General features: G+C 61.3%; 1 protein-coding gene across 1 annotated transcript in view; it reads left to right on the forward strand.

The window, feature by feature from the left end:
* The window catches only part of LOC103165878 (microtubule-actin cross-linking factor 1-like), a 35,726-nt gene that overhangs the window by 2,335 nt on the left and 10,135 nt on the right, over window positions 1-23,256 (forward strand). The window contains exons 3-32 of the mRNA XM_029062641.2: window positions 3,036-3,410; window positions 4,497-4,658; window positions 5,426-5,586; window positions 6,555-6,714; window positions 7,828-7,912; window positions 8,035-8,252; window positions 8,333-8,452; window positions 8,739-8,849; window positions 9,138-9,359; window positions 9,558-9,761; window positions 10,651-10,882; window positions 11,192-11,418; window positions 11,844-11,966; window positions 12,071-12,172; window positions 12,299-12,400; window positions 12,961-13,116; window positions 13,459-13,614; window positions 13,824-14,021; window positions 15,912-16,040; window positions 16,205-16,381; window positions 16,677-16,832; window positions 17,142-17,348; window positions 17,443-17,562; window positions 18,545-18,714; window positions 18,937-19,096; window positions 19,215-19,415; window positions 19,886-20,011; window positions 20,319-20,462; window positions 21,458-21,646; window positions 22,891-23,002. Of these exons, the coding sequence (XP_028918474.2) occupies window positions 3,036-3,410; window positions 4,497-4,658; window positions 5,426-5,586; window positions 6,555-6,714; window positions 7,828-7,912; window positions 8,035-8,252; window positions 8,333-8,452; window positions 8,739-8,849; window positions 9,138-9,359; window positions 9,558-9,761; window positions 10,651-10,882; window positions 11,192-11,418; window positions 11,844-11,966; window positions 12,071-12,172; window positions 12,299-12,400; window positions 12,961-13,116; window positions 13,459-13,614; window positions 13,824-14,021; window positions 15,912-16,040; window positions 16,205-16,381; window positions 16,677-16,832; window positions 17,142-17,348; window positions 17,443-17,562; window positions 18,545-18,714; window positions 18,937-19,096; window positions 19,215-19,415; window positions 19,886-20,011; window positions 20,319-20,462; window positions 21,458-21,646; window positions 22,891-23,002 (5,005 nt within the window). The remainder of the gene's footprint in view (window positions 1-3,035; window positions 3,411-4,496; window positions 4,659-5,425; window positions 5,587-6,554; window positions 6,715-7,827; window positions 7,913-8,034; window positions 8,253-8,332; window positions 8,453-8,738; window positions 8,850-9,137; window positions 9,360-9,557; window positions 9,762-10,650; window positions 10,883-11,191; window positions 11,419-11,843; window positions 11,967-12,070; window positions 12,173-12,298; window positions 12,401-12,960; window positions 13,117-13,458; window positions 13,615-13,823; window positions 14,022-15,911; window positions 16,041-16,204; window positions 16,382-16,676; window positions 16,833-17,141; window positions 17,349-17,442; window positions 17,563-18,544; window positions 18,715-18,936; window positions 19,097-19,214; window positions 19,416-19,885; window positions 20,012-20,318; window positions 20,463-21,457; window positions 21,647-22,890; window positions 23,003-23,256) is intronic.

The raw sequence follows: 23,256 nt of genomic DNA on the forward strand, positions 1-23,256 counted from the left end.
CCTGCCCCTAACCCTCATCTCGATCCTGGCCCTAACTAAAATGGTTACCCCAACCCTCTAGATGTAGCCCAAACCTTAATTTGAGTTTCTTCTAACCCTAACTCTAGCCCTCCTGCCTGAGAAGGAGTGTGGACTAGCGGAAAGGGCACGGGACCGGGAGTCAGAAGGTCATGGGTTCTAATCCCGGCTCCCCTACTTGTCTGCTGTGTGGCCCTGAGCAAGTCACTTCACTTCTCTGTGCCTCAGTTCCCTCGTCTGTAAAATGGGAATTAATAATAATAATAGTATTTAATAACATTGGTATTTGTTAAGCGCTTACTACGTGCCGAGCACTGTTCTAAGAGCTGGGGTAGACACAGGGGAATCAGGTTGTCCCACGTGGGGCTCACAGTCTTAATCCCCAGTTTACAGATGAGGAAACTGAGGCACAGAGAAGTGAAGTGACTCGCCCAAAGTCACACAGCTGACAAGTGGCCGAGCCGGGGATGCGAACCCATGAACTCTGACTCCAAAGCCCGTGCTCTTTCCACTGAGCCACGCTGCTTCAAAGTGCTAGGCACTGTAGTAAGCGCTGGGGGGGGATACAAGCAAATCGGGTTGGACACAGTCCCTGTCCCCCATGGGGCTCACAGTCTCAATCCCCATTTTACAAATGAGGTCACTGAGGCCCCGAGAAGTGAAGCGACTTGCTCGAGGTCACACAGCGGACAAGTGGCAGAGTGGGATTAGAACCCACGACCTTCTGATTCCCAGGCCCGTGGTCCATCCGCTATGCCAAGACCGTGAGCTCCCTGTGGGGCAGGGATTGTGCTCAACTGGATTAGCTCGTATCAACCCAGCACTCAGAACGGTGCCTGGCACATAGTAAACGCTTAACAAGCTCTATAAAAAGCAACGAACCCACCCCCTCACAAAAACCCCCTCACTCATCAGAGGGTGCTGTGAGGCCCTGGCCAGGAGAGGACCAGGGCTGTGAAGGGCTGAGTGAGGAGGATTAGAACCGGGGACAATGGGGGAGCAGGGACGTGGAGGAGCTGGGCGGGAGGACGGACGGGGCCTGGAAGAGGAGGGGCTGCCGGGCACACACTTGGCAGCACAAACTCAAAGACCGATCGAGTCTGCTGCTCTGCAACAAAGGCCCCGACGTGGGACCCGTTGGGCTGGGGGAAGGGGATGGGGGACCTGGGATCTCCCTGGAAGTCGAGGCCGTCCCCTCTCGCCCCTTCAGATTCGGGCTCCTGGTCCTCTGGGCAAATTTCTTAAAGTTTCAGGAGGGGCTGGAACCTCGTCCTTCCCCCCGCTGAAGGGATCCTCCCTCCTTCCTCCTGCAGCATTCTTCTAGCGACCCCCTTTTCCCTCTCCTCTTTGCCCCTCCTAGTCTCTCCCCTTCATCCCACCCTCTCCCTTCTCTCTGATTTGGCCTCCCAGGACCCACTGGCAGCCTGGGCTCCAAACCCTCCCACCCTCCTCCCCGCCTCTTTTCCATCTCTGCTCCCCTGTGCCGTCCTCCCGCCCCCCGCTGTCCCCATCCCCGTCCCCTCCCCTCCCGCCGCCGTCCCAGCCCCGCATGGCTGAGGCTCTGTGGCGGGTTTCCCGGGAAACGGGGAGGGCTGCGGTGGAGTTGGAAAGAGTTAAAGCAACAGGCCGTTTTGTGAGGGAGTGAGCGTGAGTGGTTGGGGTCAGGGGTTCGGGGTGGGGTTAGCTGGAGCGATTCAGGCCCAGGGAGGGGGCTGGGGTCAAGGAAGGGGGGGCTCCCTCTGTCTGGCCGCAGTGGGCCCTGCCCCCGCCCGCCCCCGGCCCCTCACCCAGGCCGGCGCCCAGCGGCCGGGTCCCGACGGCGGCTTGGGGACCGGTCGGAGAGAGCCCCGGGCCAGGCCGGACAGACCAGGGAGGGCCCGGCCTGCGAGCCCTGTGGCCGGTAGAGTCCTGCAGCGGGGTCCCTGGATGGCTGCACCCTGGGCCCGGTGGAGGAGGAGGGGCTCACTGGGGAAGAGGCAAGAGGCCCCCGAGCTCTGCGACATGGCCCTCTGGGGCAGGCGGTTGGCCGCCCGGCTCCTGGCTTTACCAGCCCAGGCCAGGACCTCCCACGCTGACCGCTAGGAGGTAACAGGGAGAGACAGTGGGGGGGCGAGGGGTGGTAGGAATCCTAGAGTCTCCCCCTCACCGTCTCCCACTCTTGGTCCCCCGAGCCTCTCCTGGACCTTCTGTCTGTCCATCTGTCTGAGATGCTGTGGGCTACGGAGCTAACCTATCTGTCTGCCTGACTGCTTCTATCTGTCTGTGCCTGTGAAGCTGGATCCCCAGCCTTCTCTGTATGGCCGGTGACTTCTGTAACTGGGCAACTGTCCACGTGTGTGTCGTGGTGCTCTGGGGTCCCCGAGAACCTCGTTGCTGCCGCTGCCTTGCTGTGTCCCGCTGCTCTCCCGGGGTGGGGTCTAGGAAGTGGGAGAGTCCTGAGGTAGTTGGGAGATCTGGGCCGAGGCTGGGGAGCTCTGGGTGGTGGGGGGTCCCGTCCCCGCTCGTTAATTGGAGTGCGTTGGCCCGGCAGAAGACATGACAGGAAGGACACGGAACAGGACAGGAAGCCACAGGATCCAGACAACTGAGGGTTTACCTTTGATGGACTGATCGATTGACCTTGCCCCTCAGCTGGTTACCGTTGGTCACCTCTTTGTCCTATTGCCTGGGAGTCCGTCCTTGGGTGATTGGATGTTGGAATTTCACACTCTGGTCGTCAGTCACCCTGTTTCCATCTCTTTGAGTGGGTATCTGTGTCCCCGAGGCTCTATGACACTGTGTGGCTGTCGTGCTGCTGGGTCAGATCTGCCATGTGTCTGTCATGGTCAGTGGGAGCCTGTCAGTCATTCCTGTGCCCTGCTCGGCCCTTCCTGGTGTCCGTGCGAGCTGGAGCTCCGGTCTAGCTTTCTCTCCCGAGCTCTGTCCATCCCTCTGCCCTCTGTGTTGCCTCCAGCCCCGGTCCCGGGTGCCAGACCCGAGTTTCCTGATGCTGGGGCCACTCGTCCTATCTATTGCAGGCCGGGGCTCGGGGCCAGCCAGCGACCATCATGGGCAACTTGGCTCCCCGACCTAGCTGCCTCGGGGAGAAGGGGCACCGCTCTGAAGAGTTCCTGCGGGGTGGCCGAGGAGGAGGGGGAACCGAACCGGAGCTCGGCCCCGCCGGCCCGGCTCTCCCGGACCCCCTGCCGCCGGCCAGGCTTGGGAGCCCCGTCCTGCCAGACAAGCCGTGGGGCTGGCAGGCCCGCAGCACACGGGAAGTGACCGAGGTGACGGAGGTGACGGAGACGGTGGTGACAGAGATTGTGGAGGTGACCCGTTATCCAGGAAGCGGACGTCCCACCGTGACCCGCACCGTGACGGTGCTGACCGAGAGCGCCGCGGAGCTGCCCCTGGTGAGGAGCCCCCAAGGGACCAACCCCTGCCCTGAAGCCCCGATACTGACCGTGCTGGTGGGAATGGCCTCCGTGGCGAGCTGATTCGGGGGGCTGCCTCAGTGGGTGAGGAGGGGGCACTGTGCCTGGGAAAGGGCTCTTGGTAGAGAACTGTCTCAGTGCGGTAATCTTGATCTCAGGGTGGTGGGTTGGGTCTTAAAGGATCCGGTCCCCATGGAAGTTTGGGCTTGAATCATGCTACCTCTGAGGAGGGATGGGGCGGGGTTCCGGGCAAGATTGTCTCCCTTCCAGGAATTTTTGCATAGAGACTGGAAAGGGTCCAAATTCCTGGACCCAGGTCCTTCTGTGACCCCAGCCCCAAGCCCAAGCCCACAACCTAGCCCACACCCAAGCCCAAGCCCACCTCTAATTGGCCTGAAGTGTTCAAGTCCTGGCTTGATGGACCCCGATGGGGACGCGGGCCTCACTTCTGCCGAAAACCAACCCGCTTTATCCCATGGAATGCTGAGATTTGGAGTTTGCACACTGATGGCCACACTTCATTTTCAATGTAGGAATGAAGTTGGGGCCTGGCCTGTAGAGGGTGTGGCTTACATAAAAGGATGGTTTTGTGCGATGGATATCAAGGATGGAAGCCTCCACCCTGGCCCTCATTGGGGGACCTTAAGACTCTGCCTGGGCTGCTGAACTCATCGGGGACGAGAGCCTCTAGCGGGGTCCCGGAACCAGCCCGGCGGCTTTGGTCGGGCAGGGATAAGCAAGCTCGATCCCAACTAGCCCTGCCTGTCTGAACCCGGCCCGCTCTGCCCTACTCGGACCCTCCTGACCAAACCCTGCTGTGCCACGTCTAGCCTGCCTAACCCGACCCTGCCTTGCTCTACCCCACCTCGCCCTGTCCAACCCTGCTTGATCCTCCCCCCAGCTCAGGATCTGTGGGATTGATAGGCTGCCACGATGCCCCAGGCCGAGCTCTGCCTTGGGCTCCTGGAGCTTTCCTGAGAGAGGAAGGCTTGGGGCCTTGAAGGTGGCTGCCTTCCCCTAGTGGGGATAATTGTGACTCGGGATGGGGGGCGTTCCCGTTTCCAGGCTCCCTCGCAGGTGGTCCTTCCCGCTGCGGAGTTCTCGGAACCCCCTGAGACCCTCGTGTCGCTGCAGGCCTGGTTGGCTGACATGGAAGAGCTGCTGGCTGGCCAGAGGCCCCTGGCCGCTGAGGTCAAAGTGGCCATAGCCCAACTGCAGGAGCAGAAGGTGTGTTAGTCGGGGAGCGGGAGGAAGGTGGGGACGTATTCCCGGAGAACCCCGTCTCCCCACAGCTCTAGCCAGGGTCAGTCCACTCCAGTTCTCCCTCCTTTCCAGACTTTGCCGTCTCCTAACCCCTGGGGGCCCCGGTACCGACATCTGGCTCCCTTTCTAAATAATTAATAATAATCGTGGTATTTGTTAAGCACTTAGTGTGTGCCAGGTCCTATACTAAGTACTGGGGTAGGTACGAGATAACCGGGTTGGACACAGTCCCTGTCCCATATAGCACTCTCAGTCTTATTCCCCATTTAATAGAAGAGGCAACTGAGGCACAGAGAAGTTAAAGTGATTTATCCAGCGGACAAGGGAAAGAACTGGGACTAGAACCCAGGTCCTCTGACTCCCAGGCCCGGGCTCTTTCCACCGGGTCTCGCTGCTTCTTAGATCCCCCCCCCGCTCCCAACCGGGGGCCTTTTCCAACCTCTCTCCTGGGGCTCCAGCAGCCTCTCCATTCCAGGGCTTTGTGAGGGGGTAAGGGAGGGTCAGAAGGCGAATTTAGCTCACAGCCTCTACCCCCACAATGGGCTGGAGGCTGTGTATTTGAAGTGCTTCTGATATTTAGGTGCTCCAGGTGACAGTGTAAATTTGTAAATCCCGTGACCTTCGACCCTATCCATGTGACTTTCCCTATGCCATCTGACTCCGAGAGCTCCCCCCTCCCCCCCCCCCCCCCGATTGCCCCGGATGAGACCCTGTGGCCCCGTGTCCCTTAGCTCTTGAAGCGGCTCCTGGAGGAGTGGAGACCCCGTGTGGAGCGACTGCTGCAGGACAGATGGACATCGCCGCCCAGCCAGCCAGATGGGGAAGGGGACAGTGGGACCCTCCCCAGTCTCCAGGGCAAGTGGGAGCTGCTCGTCCAACTGGCCGAGGCCAGGTGAGGGACCGGCTTAAAACCAGGGGTGGGGGATGAGTCTGGAGAGCGAGGCACGGGGTTGGAGCAGGAAGAGGGGAACCGGGGAAGCTGAGGTGCAGGAAGGGGGATGAAGAGAGGAGTATTTGTGGTCGGTGGAACCGGAAGGCAGGATAGGAGGATGGCTGGGGCGGGGTGTCTGGGAGGGAAAATGGGCGGATTGGGATGGACAGTGGCAGTGGGTGTTGTAAAGGGGTGGGTGGGGGGTTGTCCGCTCCCACTTTCCTGTAAAGTAGATAAAGCAGCCGCCCTGCTGACCAAACGGGAGAACCCTTGACTTGGGCTCAGGCTGCAGAGCCTGGTCCAGGGCAACTTTGGGGTTCGGCTCATTGCTCTGCAGCAGCAGGGGTCTGACTGGGAACCCCAGCCCCCGTGCCCAGCCCCATCCGCACTCCCCTCTCTGCAGTCCAGCAGGAACCAGGCATTGCCCCAACTCCCACCCACCCCTGGGTCCTTGGGGTCTGGGGTGACCCTCCACGGCCACTGCCTTCAGGTGGGGATCCCCAGGTTGCTTCGGTGACCCATACCGAGCGTGAGATGTCCGCTCCCCAGCACTTCAGAAAAGTAGGAGGGAAACAGTCACGGGGCCTCAGGGGACTCCCCGTTACTGGTCTGAAGCAGGAACTGTTCATCGGTCGGTCTCCCTGGCTTGTTCTTCTTTCCCTTCCCTCCTCGCCTCTCCTTTTCTTCCCCACCCACCCCTTCCTCTCTCCACCTGTGCCCTTCTCTTTCTTCCTCTCTCTCGCCAGCCTCCCTGTCTCTCCCCCCCCCCCGCCCCCCACGCTTCTCTCTTCTTGCCGTGAGCTGCTCCTCTCTCGCCCCAGCCTAACCCCGCCGGCCCAGACCCACAGCCTGGCCTCGGGCCTCCCAGCGCTCCGTCCTTTGATCGATCGGCTCTGACTTTCTCCCCAACTCTCTGCCTTGGTCTTCAGGCAGGGACTGTTGGAGCGGATCGTACCAGCCGCACAGAGCTTTCAGGCCGACCAGGAGGGCTTCCTGGCCTGGCTGGTCCCCACCGAGCGTCTCCTGGCCAAACTCTGGTGGGAGGACCGCGGGGCCGGCCGACTGCAGGAGGCACTGAAGCAGGTCCAGGTATGGGGTCGGGTCCTGGGACGGGATGAGGGGAGGGGAGAAATGGGGGCCCACCGTTCGAGAAGGAGGTGTCAGGGTGGGGCACTGGAGCAGATCAAGGGGAAAAGAATATTGATAGGTGTGGATTTTTCAGGTTTTCATTTGGGGGTAATTCTGGGAATTCATTTTTTTAAAATTTAGGTAAAAACTGTAGTTTTTCATTTTTTAGTTCCCATTCCACAACATCTCCCTGGCAAAGTGTCTCTTTGGCGACATGAAGCGTTGGTGACATCTAAAAATAATTGTAAATGGCGAAGTGAACACTCAGTGTCTCAGCTACCTGTCAGCACGCAAGGCAATGTTAAGGCCACTTTGCTCAATTTATCCAGATTAAAAATATCTGAAGTTAACGATATCCAAGTCTTGAATTGAAGGTAGAGCACTAGAGGGGAGCAAAATGGAAAGATGACATTGGCGTGCGAGATAAACAATAACTGATCACGCGATCAATCAATCAGTGGTTTGTGTCGAGCGCTTTTAGTGTGCAAAGCACTGTATTAACCGCTTTCCCCCGGAACCTCTGGAATTCAGAATCTTTACAGAGTAGGACAGATGGGACTCCATCCAGAAAAAAAAAATCTGGCCCATTTAAAAGTGACCAGATCTTCCCAAATACCCATGAATCATGGTATATTGAAGACATAGGAGATATTGCTAGTTCATCACACTGATACCCTACTGATGTAAGGTCATTTTGACAAGGACTACGTTAAGAAAATTCGAAAAGCGAAAAAAGAATGAATTTTTCTAGATATTTTCAGATTTTAATCTAATTTTCAAAAACGATTCACAAGGATCGAAATTGGGTCGAGTCAGGTAAAACCAATCAATCAATCAGTGGTATGTATTGAGCACTTTACTGTGTACGGCGCCCCGTCTTAAACGTTGGGGAGAATACCGTCCAACAGAGTTGGTAGACACTTCCCCTCCACACAAGGAGCTTACGGTCTAGAAAAATCCATACCAGAGGCAGTCGCGGTCGGACGAAACCCGGAGGACGGGAAAGGAGTGTGGGCCTCGAGGGGAAGGGCCGGGGGCCGCCGTGGGAAGTGACGGCTTTTCCGGCACCGGCAGGGCCTGTGTGAGGAGATCCGGGCGAAAGCCGCTGAGCTGGAGCGGATCATGGGCAGCGGCCAGAAGGTCTTAGAGCTGGTGACGGGTGAGGACTTGTGGGCCCGGGGCTGGGGCCGAGGGGTGGGGTGGAGCAGGGGGCCGGGAGAAGACAATTTTGGCCAGAGGCCCTCCGCACCGGCTAAAGCCGCAGCCCGGCTGCCGCCGCAGGGGAGGAGGCCCAGGCGGTACAGGAGCAGCTGGAGGCCCTGCGGGTGCGACTCTTGCTGGCCGGGCAGAGCGGGGCCGACGTTCAGCTGCGGCTCCACCAGGCCGTAGAGGCGGCGGCTCAGCTGCAACCGGGCCCGGAGCAGCCCGGGGCCTGGCTGGACCGGCTGGAGCAGGCGCTGAGGGCCGCTGAGCCCGCGGAGGCCGAGGACGTAGAGCAGGTAACCCGGTGCGGGGGCCGGAAGGGCCGGGTCCCCGTCGAGAGGGGTAGGGGTGGCCACTCCCGCCCTCTCTTCTCCAGTGGCAGGAGGCAGTGAGGGCAGAGCTGGAGCATCTGGCGAAACTGGGGCAGCGGCTGGAGGCCCTGAGCCGGGTGACCTTGGAACCCGAGGCCCTCCGGGCTCAGCTGGCCCAGCACAAGGTAGGCACCGTGGAAGCGGTGGGGGCTAAGGGTCCAGAAGAGGGCCACTCTGGGAAGAGGGCTGCTGTCCCAACCCCTCCCTGGTGGGGTCTTTGGTCTCCAGATCTGGTCAATCCCTGCCCCGAAGCTCTTCCCGTTGCTGCCTGCCCCTGCTCCACCTCATCCTCATAGCCCCAGCCCATTCCCCCAGCCCTCTTGTCTTTACCCCACTCCCCGGGGCCTGGGGTTCTGGGCTGTGGCTCAGTCCCATCCAGCCCCGCGGACGCTCTCGTCTCTGGGCCCCCAGCTCTTGGCGGCTGAGATCCTCCAGCACCGGGAACTAGAGGATCGGCTCCTACATCTCATGGACCTCGGCCTCTTGGGCCTCTGTCCCCTGGACGAGCAGCAGCAGCTGCAGGTGAGACCGTGCCCGAGGAGGGGGGTGGGGTCTGTGCACCCATGACCCTCACTTCACCTGATGGCTCTGTCCACCTCCTCGGATCCCGAGTTGGGACTCTGTCTCCGGAGTCCAAGTCCCAACATGTTGAAGGGCTGCCGGCTGCCGGCTGTCCCGCAGCCCAATCTGTGGTCCCTGTCTTGGGCCAGCACGTCTGGGCCCCGCTGTCCACTTCCCCACATCCGGGCCCCCGCGTCCCGCGCGCCCATCCATTCTGCCGTCGCTGTGACTGTACCCCCGTGTCCTCAGCCAGAGCTCACGGCCCTGCGGGCCCGGGCGGAGGAAGTGCGGCAGGCGAGCGCGGCCGGGGTCCTGCGGCGGGAGCACGCGCTGTCCCTGTTGGCCCAGTTTGCAGAGGCGCGGGATGAGCTGGAGCCCTGGCTTGAGCAGGCCCAGGGCCCCATCTCCCAGCTGGACCCCAATGGCGTGGACAGCCCGGAGGCCTGCAAGGAGCAGCAGGAGCTACTACAGGTGCGGGCGCCCGGGAGGGTGGTGCAGCCCCGCCGGCGAAATAGCCAGCCCGGAGGAGGCAGACCTGAGATGGGACTGGTCTGGGGAGGGGCAGTGGGTCTGGGCAGAGCAAGAGTGGTCCCGGGATAGGGAACGGGAGGCCTACAGCCCGGAAAGGGCAGATGACCGCTAGGCCCGCCCCTCCGTCCCTCTCTCCAGAGCCTGCGCGAAGCCATAGCCGAGCACCGGCCCCTGGTGGGGAAGCTGCAGCGAGTGGCCGGCCAGCTGAAGGAGCTGAGCCCCACCGAAGGAGGCCCTTTCCAAGAAGCCTGGCAGGGGGCCGAGGAGTCCCTCGGGACCATCCGGGCCCACGTGAGCCGGGTGGCCGCTGCCCTGGAGGAGACCGTGCCCCGCTACAGCCAGGTCAGGGCCGGGGTTGGCGGACGGGCGCGTGGGCGGGGACGGGGGGAGAGTGGCGGCCGAGGGCTGCGGCTGGGGGTTCAGGGGGTCCCCGGGGGCCCAGGCTGCTCTGCAGCAGCGGCCCAGAGGGGTGGTTTAGATGCCCGCTGGGCCCCCAGCGAAGCTGCGAAACTGCAGGTCCGCCTCATTGAAGCCTGGTGCAAAGCTGCTCTGGTCCCTGGAATTCCCGGGGGAAGGGTTGGAGGGCCAACTGGAGGGTCACCCCTTGAAACCACCCCGGCCACTCCCGAGGTGGAGCTGTGGAGGACCAACTAGCCAATCGGGCAGACCAACCCTTGGGGCTCGAAATGGGGCCGACTCGGCTCCTCGGCCCCTGATCCGACAGCCATCGGTATGCAGGGGGGCGGGGCGCCCGGCTGTCCTGGCTGCCGGCACAGGCACCGGCACAGACGCTGGCACCGGTTGCTCCTATTGCTGCTGCTGCTGCCGAAGGACCAGTCCTTGGCTACTTCGCGGTCAACTGCGGATCAGCCCCAGGGGCTCTCCGCCCCTTATAGGAAATGACCCGCAGCTGCTCTCAGGCCTTTCCGGCCCAGCCCAACCCCCTCACTCAGCCCCCCCGACTCTACCCTGGGCTCCACTCTGCCCCGGTCCCCTCTCTACCCTGGCCTGGCCAGTTCCAGTTTGGATCGGAACCCTCCTACTGCCTCAGCACTAGGCCAAGCGGCCTTTATGTTTGTTTACGTTTATGTTTATCTGCAGGGTACCTGTTTGCCTCAGCGTGGTCTTAGATCCCTGACCGGCTGCCCCTCCCCTCCCCCCAGCTCCCCTCCACTTTCCTTCCTCTTCATCTCCTTCTTCTCTCTCCTCTTCCTCCTCCTTTTCCCTGCAGCTCTGTGAGCGTCTGAGTCGGCTGGCAGAGCAGCTGGAACAGCTGTCCCATCGGGTGCAGGCGGCGGGCACCGTGCGGGCCGAGGCCGGGCGCATCCGGGAGCAGCTCCGGGAACAGGTCCGGCTGCTGGGCGACCTGGAACCCGTGGGAGCTGCCCTGGAAGCCGCTCAGGCCCGAGCCCAGGAGCTGGGGGCCGGGACGGCGAGCAGCAAGCCGGGGGCAGCGGCTCAAGGTAGGGGGGCGGGTGAAGGGGGGCAGGCTCGGCTGGGGCTCAGCTAAGCTGCAGCTCGACCTGGGGTGGGAAGTCTCGTGGGGCCACAGAGAGCACGGGGCAGGGGGTGGGCTGGGGTGGAGCTGGGCTGGGTGGGTAGGGCAGAACAAGACTAGGCCGAGGCCCTCCTGAGCAGCCCATTCCCCCGTCCCCCTGGGGCCACCTCCAGGGTCAGGCATCGGGGACGGGTCTCTTGCCTAATGGGCTGATCCCGGCCGAAAAGCACCCGGGCCCAGCGAGGGATTGGTCCGGCCCGGTCCGGTCTGTCAGCCCTGCAGGCCCAGGTGGAGCAGCTGAGGGGCCGCTGGCTGGAGGTGAGGGCTGAGGCCCGGGAGCAGGAGCAGAGGCTGCGGGGACTCCTGGTCCTGGCGGAGCAGTTTTGGCAGGGGTTGGCGGAGTTGGCAGGCAGCTTGGGTGGCACCCAGCACCTGGTACTGCACCTGGAGGAGGCGGGGCCTGAGCCAGAGGGTCTCCGGAGCCGGCTCAGCGCCATGCAGGTGCCCGGTGGGGTGGGGGAAGGATAGGGAGGGCAGTCCCTTGGGTGGGCTTTGGTAGCTCCACTCTCCATCCTTTCTCAGTCCTTGCCCGCATCACCACTGTCTCTTCCCTTTTCCCTTCTTCCTTTTTTCTACCCGTCTTCTCCCCCCTTCCATCATCTTTTCCTTCTCCCACTAGATTATCAGCTACTCGTGGGCAGGGATCTTGTCTACCAACTCTACTGTACTCTCCCAAGCGTTTAGTACAGTGCTGTCAAATACCCCTGATGGCTTCTTCCCCTCTTCTCCCCTCCCCCATGGCTCAGGGCCCTCGCCCGCCCCGCCCCGGCATGACCGTCCAGCTCCCAGGCCCTTGCTCCAGCCCAGGTCCAGCAAGGGGCGAGGAAGCCCAGGGACCATCCCAACCCATGCCCTCTTGTACCCAGGCCCTGCGGGAGGAGGTGGACGCGCTGCAGACCGATCTGGATGCCCTGGGGGCTTTGGGCCTGGAGCTGCTGTCAGCCTGCGGTGACGTGGACCGGCCCGAGGTCACCCGCAGCCTGGACGAGGTGAAAGAGGCAGGGCAGGGCAGACTGGACGGCGGGGACGGCCCGCTAGGCGAGCTGGGCTGGGACACCAGAGTGACCCTCCTCCTGGCTTCTACCCACCACAGCTCTACGCCTCGTGGCACAACCTGAGCCGGGTGTGGACGGAGCGGAATGGCCGGCTGGAGGAGCAGCTGCAGGAGGCATTGGGCTACCAGGAGACCATGCAGGTCGGACGCAGCCCTTAGCCCCTTTCCTTCTGCTCTCCACCCCACCACCTCTGCCCCTTTGATTTGACTCCGCCCTATCGACTCCTGTCAGTAACGATATCTCTCTCTCTCTCTCTCTCTCACTAGAGGCTCCTGGACTGGCTGGAAGGGGCCGAGCTGCGGATGGGGGAGGAGTTCCTGGTTGGGGGTGACTTAGAGATGGTGAAGCAGCAGCTGGACGAGCTGAAGGTGCGGGCGAAGGGGGGCCGAGGGCAGAGAGGGAGAAGCTACTCGGGGCCAAGGGCCAGGAGTTGGCTACGGTGGGGGAAGTGGGCCCAATAGAAACTCTGGAATTGCTGGGAGGGTGAGAATCTGAAAGGACAGAAAGGGAAGGAGGGAGAGCACGGGCCAGCCCTGAGAGATCTGGGGAAGCAGCATGGCGTAGTGGATAGAGCGTGGGTCTGGGAGGCAGAAAGTCATGGATCTCATCCCAGCTCCTCCACTTGTCTGCTGGGTGACCGTGGGCAAGTCACTTCACTTCACTGGGCCTCAGTTATCTCATCTTTAAAATGCGGATTGAGGCTGCGAGCCCTTCATGGGACAGGGAATGTGTCCAACCTGATTTGCTCGTATCCACCCCGGCGCTTAGTACAGTGCCTGGCACATAGGAAGTGCTTAACAAATACCATAATTGTTATTATTATTGTTATCTGGAGGGAGCTGAGAGCAGTAAGAGGTAGGGAGGGCTGGAGAAGGGACCGGAGTTAGCCAAGGCCCCCTGATCCCCCGGCCTTGCCCCCTGGCTCCAGGGTTTCAAGCAGGAACTGTACCAGAGCCGGGTGGAGGTGGAGAGCCTGCGGCACCGCCCGGCCCCGGGGGATCCAGAGAAGCCCAGCCCCCCTCCTCTGTTGGGCGATTTTCGCCAGCGCTGGGACCACCTGGAGGAAGAGGCTGTCAGCCGGCAGGTAGAGGCTCCCCACCCCTTTTCCACCAGACAGACACACGGACAGGTTCACACACCCTCGTGGGAGCATCTGAGCTCTTTCTCCCCACATTCCATCCTGCCGATCACCCACCCAGGGATGCTGAGACATTCTACCTCTCCACATAGTTTTCCCTCACCTGAGCCTTCTGCCCTCGCCCCTACAACTTCCCCTTTTTCTCTAGCCCTCCGCAACCTCCATTCCCTACCTCCTCTTCCCTCTCTTCCTCCTTGTCTTGCTGCTCTGGGGCTCTGACCTGCCTCTCTTTCCCATCCCATCTCATCCCACCCCATCCCATCCACCGTGCTGCGCTCCATCCCACAGCACCAGCTGGAGGCTGCCCTGCTGGGTCTCGGGCAGCTGCAGCCCCAGCTGGATGAGCTGGTCCAGTGGCTGGAGCACACAGCTGACCAGCTGCAGGGAGCCCCTTCCCTCGGCCTCGACCTGCAGAGCTGCGAGATCGAGCTGGCCAAGCACCGGGTGAGCGAAGGATGGGGAAAGGGGAGAGAGCGGGGCAGGGAGAACGGGGTTTGTGGAGGGCAGAGGGAAAGACCCCTTTCCCGGAGTCAGCCCCGCTCCGCCCTTTCCCCCATCGGGAAGGCCCCCTGTCCGGGGCAGGCAGAGGGCTGGTTGGGCGTGGGCCGGGGGAGCCCCTCTCCGAGCCGCCGGGACCCGGTGTGGGGTTGCAGGTCCTGCGAAATGACGTGCTGTCCCGGGCACGGACGGTCCAGTCCGTGAGTGAGGCTGCCAGAGGGCTGCTGGCCACCGGCCTGGGAGAGGCGGAGGCCGGCTTACAGCTGGCCCTGCAGACCCTGCAGCGGCGCTGGGAGTCCGTGCGGAGCGAGACCGAGAGCCGCCAGCTGCAACTGGAGAACAATCTGGGCCAGGTAATGGCAGGATCTTCGTCCTCCGACTCGACTCATCCCTCACCTTCACCTCAGCCGGGGCCCAGAGCCGTGATCTGACCCTCTCGCTTCGGTTTCCGGGGCCTGGTTTTAAGCCTTTTCCCCCTAACCTCCCAGTTCGGTCCCTCCTCTGATCTCGGCCCCCCGAACCTGGCTTCTTCCCCTTCTCCCCTGATCGCAGCTTGGGCTCCAACCTCAGTCCCCAGTCCTCCCACCCTGAGCCTCATCTCCCTTCCCAACTCTTAAGGGTCTTTCACTACTATGCTACCCAAGCATCTGCTATAGAGCTCTATGCACGGAAGGTATTCCGTCGAAACCAGTGACGCTGCAGTTCCCGAGATTATCCTCATCCCTAATTTTTGCCTTGACCTTGGCATTAAGACGGTGCGGGGCCTGGTTGCGATTTTTAAAGGACAGAGGACCGGCTCCCTACAGCCGATCGATTGGATTTATCGAGTGCCTACGATGGACAGGGCATTGTAGTGCCCGCTTCAGATAATACAATGGAATAGTGGTGGGCAGGGAAGGTGTCCGTTTATTATTGTATCGTACTCTCCCGAGTGCTTACTATAGTGCTCTGCTCCCGGTCAGCGCTCGGTATATACGATTGAATGACTTTGTAGACATGATCACTGCCCTCCGGGGGCTAACGGTCTTGTTGGGTAAGCAGATGATAAAATAAAGATAGAAGGAAGTTACGATAGAGCATAAAAATCCATAGATGAAGTGTCCTCATTGCCCACGCTTTGCTAATTAGCCAAAACTCGGGGCCTCAGTTCACTCTGGGTTTAGAGCAGCCATCTGGTCAGCTCCCGGATTTTTCCGGCCCAGTCCTGACATTGCTGGCTGGGCCCTGTTGCCCCCCGGGCCCACGGCTCCAAGTCGTCTTTTGGACAATAGCACTGTTGTGGCAGAGCCCTCTTGTTCCCTCTGGATAGAACAGGGGCCTGGGAATCAGGAGAACCTGGGTTCTAATCCCAGTTCTGTCACTTATCTGATGTGCCTGGCCGAGTCTCTTCCCTTCTCTTTCCCTCAGTTACCTCATCTGTAAAATGGAGATTAAGACTGTGAACCCTATGTGGGACAGGGACTGTGTCCAACCCAATTACCTTGTATCTATCCCAGCACTTAGTACAGTGTTTGGCACATCGTAGGTTTCTAACAAATACCACAATTATTATTATTGATCCAGGTTCGCTTCCAGTCTGACGAACCCAGATCTCTTTGGTCATCTTGGTCCAGGGCTCTGTTCTGGCAGATTAGATCAGATCAGTGACTTTTCAGGCTGCTCACCTAAAGTAGCCCTCGTTCCTGCTTACTGATGCTTCACTCAATGAAGCAGCATGGCCTAGTGGAAAACAGCACAGGCCTGGGAGTCAGAGGACCTGGGTTCTAATTCTGGCCCTGCGTCTTGCCCAAGGTCACACGGCAGACAAGTGGCTGAGCCTAGATTGGATCCCTAGTCCTTCTGACTCCCAGGCCAGCGCTCTATCCACTTGGCCATGCTGCCTCTCGCCACTCTTCTTCTTGCTGTGTGACTTGGGACAAGTCACCCGCTTCTCGGTGCCTCAGTTTCCTCCTCCGTAAAGTGGGGATTCGATACCCGTTCTCCCTCCCCCTTAGACTGTGAGCCCCGCGTGAGACAGGGACCACGCCCAACCAGATTGTCTCGTATCTACCCCTGCGCTCAGTACAGTGCTTGGCGCCTAGTAAGCGTTTAACAAATACCACAGTTATTATTATCAGCTGGGAAAGGAGTGAAGAGTGAGAACTGGGACGTAACGGAATAAGAGAGCAGAGAGTTCGGACCACGTCCCAGGCCCCGGCCTCAGCCGTCCACATCCTAGAGTTCCCCCTCTCCATCTTCCCCAGCTGCAAGATGTGGAGCTGGAGGCCTCGGAGCTACTGGAATGGCTGGAGCAGGTGGACGTGCGGCTCTTTCTCTTCAAGCCATCGTGGGGCCCTCCGGACACCCCCCAGGAGAGGCTGGCACTACACATGGTGAGCGAGAGCGAGCGTGAGCGGTTCTGGTGCTGGAGCTTCAGGCTCCGGGCCTCCTCGCCCAGCTGCAGCCCCGGGGAGCCAGGAGCGGGTCCTGGGGAGACCAGGCCCTCCCGGCCACCCTGAGAGGCCTCCTCCGTCACCCCCACGCTCCCCCTCCCCAGGAGCTGTGCCGGGAGCTGGAGCAGAAGCGAGCAGCCTACGAGGGGCTGCGGGAGCGGCTGCAGCGACTGGTCCCCGCCGGACCCCGCCCCCTCCCCAGGCCGGTGGGCACCGAACACAGCCTGTGGCTGCTGGAACACACGTGGCAGCGGGTGGCCACTCGGGCCGGGGAACGCAAGGTCAGCATGGGGAAGGCAATCGGGGCGCGTGGCTGGGCCAGCAGCAGGAGCGGGAGGAAGAGTACAGGCAGGAATGGCTGGGGGATGGCCGGGGGTCGGAGCCGGAGGAGACTGCTGGTCCGGGTGCTGGACGGAGGGTGGGTCTCCGGGTGGACCGTGCTGGGGCGGATGGAGCTGGGGACCCGGTACGGTCCCGGGGGTGGGGGATGAGGCCGACAACCCGGCGAGTCTTCGGAGGGTCGCTGGGGGGTGGCGAGGCGGGGAGCTGGGGCTGACGGGCAGGAGCCTCCCTCAGGTCTGGCTTTCCGAGGGCCTGGCCCTCAGCACCGAGTTCCACCAGCGGGCGCAGGAGCTGGTGCGCTGGGGGGTGCAGGCAGAGGAGCGGCTCGGCGCCCTGCCTCCCCCAAGCCTCGTCCTGGACACTGTCAGTGCCCAGCTGCAGGAGCACAAGGTTCGGGGGAAGGGGCTGGGGGAAGGGGAGGGGAGGGACGGGGGGCTCCCAAGGGTGGGAAGCCAGGTTGTGAAGGGTGGGCCGGCCAAGGGTACGGGGGACTGTGGCCCCGGAGGGACCCTGGGTGACCCCAAGGATATTGGCCAGGGAGCCAGAGGAGTTGGAGGCCTGCCTCGTTCCGTTCCAGACCTCCTTCCCTCACCCTCCTGTAACCCCACTCCCACCTCCGTCGCCCCCCAAAGCACCCAGAGGCCTGAAGGAAATAGGGTAAGCCCTGCCTGCCCAGGAGTTGACTCCTGGTACCCGCAGGCGCTGGCCCAGGAGGTGGCATCTCAGGGAGAGAAGCTGGCGGGGCTGGAGTCCGTGGCCGGGCGGCTGAAGGGCTTCAGCCAAGAGCAGGACTGCACCATGATCCAGAGCCTGGTGTTCACGGCCCAGGAGTGGCTGGGCCGGGCCCGGCAACGGGTGGGCGAGAGGGGCACGGCCCTGGAGGAGGCGCGGCGGCGAGCCAAGCAGGTGCCCCGGAGGGTTGGCGGGAGGGGGCGGGAGACTGTGGGGAAGCCACTGTGGGCCTTGGCTCACACCCCTCCCTCTGCACGTTACCTCGCAGTTCACCGAGTCGCGACGGCTTCTCCTGGACTGGCTCGATGAGGTGGAACCGACCCTGGAACTGCCCAGAGACTCAGCTCTGAACCAGGGGGAGATCAAGGTCCAGCTGAGCCAGCACAAGGTACCGGAAGCCCCGGCCTCCAGCCCTGCTCCTCTTCCTCATCCACCCCCGGCCCGCCTCCGACTCCCTCCCTGACCTCGTCTCCGATCCTGCCCCGGACCCGGACCCCATCCGTCACGGGGGCCTCGGTCCTGTCCCTGTGACTCCTCAAACGTCATCATCCGTAGGATCTTAGGGGGCTGTCTGGGGCCTGGGTTTCTGCCCATGTCCACAGGGACTATCTAGGGATGGGAAATCAGAGGCCTCTATTGGATCAACCACTGGTGGCAGAGAAAGAACCCCTTCTTCCCCAGGAGCTTTGGGCTGTGTGCAGAGGTGACGGAGGGAGAGTTTGGGGTCAAAACAATAATTAAGCACATCCCAGGGGCTAAACGCTCTACTAACCGCTGGGGTAGATATAAGCTAATCAGGTCTCTGTCCCACATGGAGCATAGAGTCTAAATGGGAGTTGCAGAACTGGTGTCCACTCCCCATTTTACAGGGGAAACTGAGGCACAACTAAGTGAAGCTACTTGCCCGAAGTCATACGGCAGACAAGTGTTAGAGCCGGGGTTATAACCCAGGTCCTCTGACGCCCAGGCCCTTTCCTCTAGGCCACGCTGCTTCTCTTAATAGACCTCACTTGGGGAATTTAAAAGGGTGAAAAAGGCCAGCTGAGGGCCATGATGGCAAGAAGCAGTTCTCCAACCCCAGGCAGACCTAACCGGAAGCTGTGGGGATGGGTTGGGAGGAGGAAAGGAAGTCTCCTGACCGCTCTGGACGCCAGGGCTCAGTCGGGATGGGCCCCGCCTGGTCCAGCGCCCTGATTGTCAGGAGGGCTGGCTTCTGGCTTCCCGTGGGGGTGGCTGGGAGGGGACGGGGCTGCCCCCTCCATCAGTCAGAAGCCCTCAGACCCTGCCTCGGATCTTGCCGGTGGCCTGCTGGTTTGGGGCGTCTGGGGTTAGGTCGCGGTTGCTTTCTTCCCACCCACGCACGCACGCAGGAGTTTCAGCGGGAGCTGCGGGGCAAACGGCCCGTGTTTGAGGCGACGCTGCGAGGGGGTCGCGCGTTGCGGGAGGGAGCGCTTCTCCCCGAGGACGCCGGGCCCCTCGATCTGCTGCTGGCCGAGCTCCGGGGCCGCTGGGACGGGGTCTGCAGCAGGGCCCTTGAAAGGTGAGACCCGCCGCGGCCTCTGGGGGAGAGAGATCGGAGGCCTGAGCTCCCCTGGGCTGGGCCCCTCCTGGGTCGGCTCCCCCCTCTGCCCTCAGCTCTCAGGGGGTTGGCCCCGGGCTCCGCCGACTCCCGGAGGCTGGGCCTCCTCCTCCTCACGGGCTGTGCTCCTTTCATCCTGGATCGTGCCCCAACCCAGCTGACTACCTTGCCCCCTCCCCACAGGCAGCAGGCCCTGGAGGAAGTGCTGCTCTTCTCGGGCCGCTTTGCAGACGCCCTGCCCGCGCTCATGGACTGGCTGTACCAGGCCGAGCCGCAACTGGCGGAGGAGGGGCCCGTGGCCGGCGACCGTGACTTGGTCAACCGCCTGGTGGACAAGCATAAGGTCAGTCCGGCCTCTGCCCTCCCCTCCGAGCCCCGCCCCGCCCCCCCCACCTCTGACTCCCGTCCGAGCCCTCCCCTCGACCGCTGACCCGGGCGCTCTTGACCCCGCGGGCCCCCAGGTGTTCCAGAAGGAGCTAGGCCGCAGGGCGGGCTGCGTGCGGCTGCTGCGGCGCTCGGTGCGGGAGCTGACGGGCGGCGGCGGCGGCGGCGCAGACTCCCAGTGGCTGCAGCGGCAGGTGGAGGAGCTCGGGCAGCGATGGGAGCTCGTGTGCCGCCTCTCCCTGGCCCGGCAGGCCCGCCTCGAAGGCGCCCTGCAGCAGGTATTTGTCACGCCCTCTCTAGGTGCCAGGCTCTGTACTAAGCACCGGGGTAGGTACAGGCTCATTCAGTTGGACGCAGTCCGTGTCCCACGTGGGGCTCACAGTCATAATCCCCATCTTTCATTCATTCAGTTGGATTTATTGAGCAATTATTACGTGCAGAGCCCTGCACTAAGAGCTTGGGAGAGTATAACAGTAAGCAGATCTCACAGAAGAAGGAATGGAGGGACAGAGAAATGAAGTGTCACGCAGCAGACGTGAAATGGAATTAAGGATTAGAACCCAGGTCCTCTGATTCCCAGGCCCGTACTCTTTCCACTAGGTCACGCTGCCTCTCTCTCCCCACTAGGCCAGACGGGTTGGGGGTAGGGAGGAGGTGAAACTCCGGGTTCTGGGTGGAAGGGGAAGAGTGATGGAGTGGCGAAGGCCCAGCCGAATACACTGAGCGCAGCCGTCCGGGTCTCCCCCAGGCAGAGGAGTTCGATGGGTTGGTCCACAGTTTCCTGGAGCGTCTGACAGACGTGGAGAAAACCCTCCGCCTGGGGCCTCTCCCTGAGGAGGAGGGGGCTGTGCGGGACTGTCAGAACCGGCTCCAGGTCAGCCCCGCCCTCCCAACTCCCCTCACACCCCAAACCACCGTCATCCATCCCAGGCTCCTCCCCTGGCCCAGCCGCAGCCCCCCCTTCTGCCCAATCCTCCCGAGCCCAAATCTCAGTCCTCCCCTTGGCCCCCTTCTCCCCCCAACCCCCAATCCCAACCTCACCTTCAGCTCTAACCCCAACGCCACCCCCACTTCACCCCGACACCTCCCCATCCCTGCCGGATCCAGGCCCGTCCCTCCTCCCGCACCCCGGGAAGCCCAGACCCTGTGGCCCTGGCAGTGCCCTCTGCCCATTCTGTCAGGAGCTGCTGCGGAACCTGCAGTGCCAGCAGTTGGAGCTGGAGTGTGTTACTTCGCTGGGCGAGGAGATCCTGAACGACTGCCATCCCGACGCCGTCATCACCGTCCGCTCTTGGGTCAGCGTGGTCACCAGCCGCTTCCAGGAGGTGAGGGCGGCCCCCTCTCCGCGAGCGGACCCCAAGCGAAACCGAGAGGCCAAGCTGTGAAGGCATTCGGTCAGGGTCACGTGGAGATCCCGAGTCACAGAGGCATTATGAGGATGATGACGGTGATGAGGGAGACCGCACGCCCGGAGGCCAGAACCGTCTTGGGACCCCACAGACCCGACACACAGCCCAGGGACCTCTCGATCCATGCCCCTGCCTCCCAGATTTACCCCTCCAGGACGCGTGGGTGTCTCCAGGAATGACATCTCCATACCCTTCCTTTTTCCTGGACTTTATCCCCCTGACGGTCAGGAAGTTTTTCCTTTGGTCCAACCAAATTCTCTCCTGCCGCGATTTAGACCCGTTTGGTCCTAGTGGACACAGAAGACAACTGGTCAGCGCCCTCCCCGTAGAAATCCTTCTCTGAGTTAAACTCCCTCAATTTCTTTAAACTTTCCTCATAGGAACCGTTTTCTGCCTGTAATCATTTCTGTGCCTTTTCTCAGACCCATTTTCAATTTCTCTCCTCCTGAGTAAAGTTTGGTGACCTAAAGCAGATCAGGATTCTAATAAAATCTGACCAGGGCAGTCTGTAGTTGGAGGATTATCGCCGAGGTCTGGCTCATGGCCCAGAGGCTAGAGACAGGACTGGGAGTCAGAAGGACCTGGGTTCCAATCCAGGTCCTGCCACGTCGGCTGTGTGACCTGGGGCAGATCACTCCACTTACCTCAGTTACCTCAACTGTAAGAGGGGGGATTAAGATGTGAGTCCCATGTGGGACAGGGACTGTGTCCAACCTAATCTGTCTGTATCCACCCCAGCACTTAGTACAGTAAGTGCTTAACAAATACCACTATCATTATTAGTATTACTATCATTATTATTATTATTATCATTCAGCCTAGCCCATCCCCAGATTTCCTACCTGCTCCTTCCCCCGGCCTCTCCCTCGACCTCCGTCCCCGCCAACCCTGACTCTAGGGTTGACCTGCAGGTGCTGAGCTGGGCCCAGAAACAGGGGCAGCGGGCGCAGGAACGACTGGAGGTGCTGGAGGCCCAGCGGGCGGAGCTGACCCGCCTCCTGGACTGGATCACGGCCGCCGAAGAGGCGCTGACCCTGAGGGACCTGGAGCCGCTGCCTGAGGACATGGAGCAGCTGGAGCGACTGCGCGCTCAGCACACGGTGAGACCGTGTCAACCTCACCCTAGCCTCTTCTCCCCATCGTCAATCAATCAGTGGCATTTATGGAGTCCTTACTGTGTGCAGAGCACTGTTCTAATGCTTGGGTGAGGTGCTCGCTGTAAGGGGGGAGATGTTAAATTATGGAGGTGTATACAGGGGCTGTGGGACTGAGGGTGCGGTGAATATTCAATAGTATTTATTGAGCACTTACTATGTGCACAGCACTGTACTAAGTGCTTGGAATGTACAATTCGGCAACAGGTAGAGACAATCCCTGCCCGTCGGCGGGCTTACAGTCTAATCGGGGGAGACAGACAGACAAAAACAAGACAACTTAATTGCAATAAATAGAATCAAGGGGATGTCAAGTGCTTAAAGGACAGTAATAGTAATCATTATATTTAAGTGCTTGCTTTGTGTCAGGCACTCTACTAAGCTCTGGGATAGAAACGAGGTTATCAAGTTGGACACAATCCCTGTCCCGCATGGGATTCACAACCTTAATCCCCATTTTATAGATGAGGTAACTGAGGCACAGAGAAGTTAAGTGACTTGCCCAAGGTCACACAGCAGATAAGTGGAGGAGCCGAGATTAGAACCCAAGTCCTTCTGACTCCCGGGCCTGTGCTCTATGCACTAGGCCACGTTGCTTCTCAGTTAAGGGGTGGGAGGTAGAGGAGGAAACTGCAAAAGAGAGTGAGGAGGAGCGGGTGGAGAAGAAGGAGAACCCGTCGCCCCAGTGCCTGAGCCCTTCCATTTTCTTGGGGTTGTCCAGTGGGCCTGACCAGGTCTGCTGTCCTCTTGCCTCTTCTGACCCTCCAGAGTCCCAGGGACCTCCTGTGACTTCCTTCAAATGGGTGGTCCCGGACTGACTGCCCTCCCTGGGCTGGAGAAAGCAGGAGCCCAGAGGGCACATTTCCTCTGGGGAGAATCCCCAGGCCCTGACTCTCTCTGACCTCTCTAGTCTGTCCCAGAGGGACCCCGGCCCAGACCAGGCCTCTCTCTCAAAGGGATCAGGGCAGGGAGAGTTGGGTGGACCTGGTAGGGTGCCCTTCAGCCAGCCCTGCCGTCTCTTCCTCCTCAGGCCCGCCGGACGCACGGTGGACCCCTAGCGAGTCAACCCCTCCTCAGTCTGGCCCCCTCTTCCCTCCCATCCCAGCCCCACCCCGCTTCCCCACAGTCCTTCCTTCAGCCCTGCCTCACACAGCCCATTCAAGCACTGCCTTCCACTCTATCCCCTTCAGGAGTTCACCGAGGAACTGAATCAGAAGCAGCCGGAGGTGGAATTGGCCATGAGGAGCTGCAACAGGAGATCGAGCCTGGAGGCACCCCTTGCCCCTCAGCGGCCCCCGGCAGGTGAGGTCCCTCCATCACCCCTTCCGTACCATGAGGGACCCTCCCTCTGTCGCTGGCACCCCAGTTCCCTCAATCCCCCTCCTCCCTGTAGCTTCCCGTGACCCTCTTCCTCTCCACCCTCCCCAGCCCCATTCCCTCCCCCAGCATCCAGTTTGGCCCAGGTCCAGCTTGGGACAGGACAGGGCAGGGAGGAGACCTAGATCAGACTTACGGGTGCTGCTGGAGGTTAGGGATGCTGAGTCCCAGGACCGCCT

The sequence above is a fragment of the Ornithorhynchus anatinus genome, chromosome 4, assembly GCF_004115215.2.
Source record: "Ornithorhynchus anatinus isolate Pmale09 chromosome 4, mOrnAna1.pri.v4, whole genome shotgun sequence".
In the NCBI taxonomy this organism is placed as follows: domain Eukaryota; kingdom Metazoa; phylum Chordata; class Mammalia; order Monotremata; family Ornithorhynchidae; genus Ornithorhynchus; species Ornithorhynchus anatinus.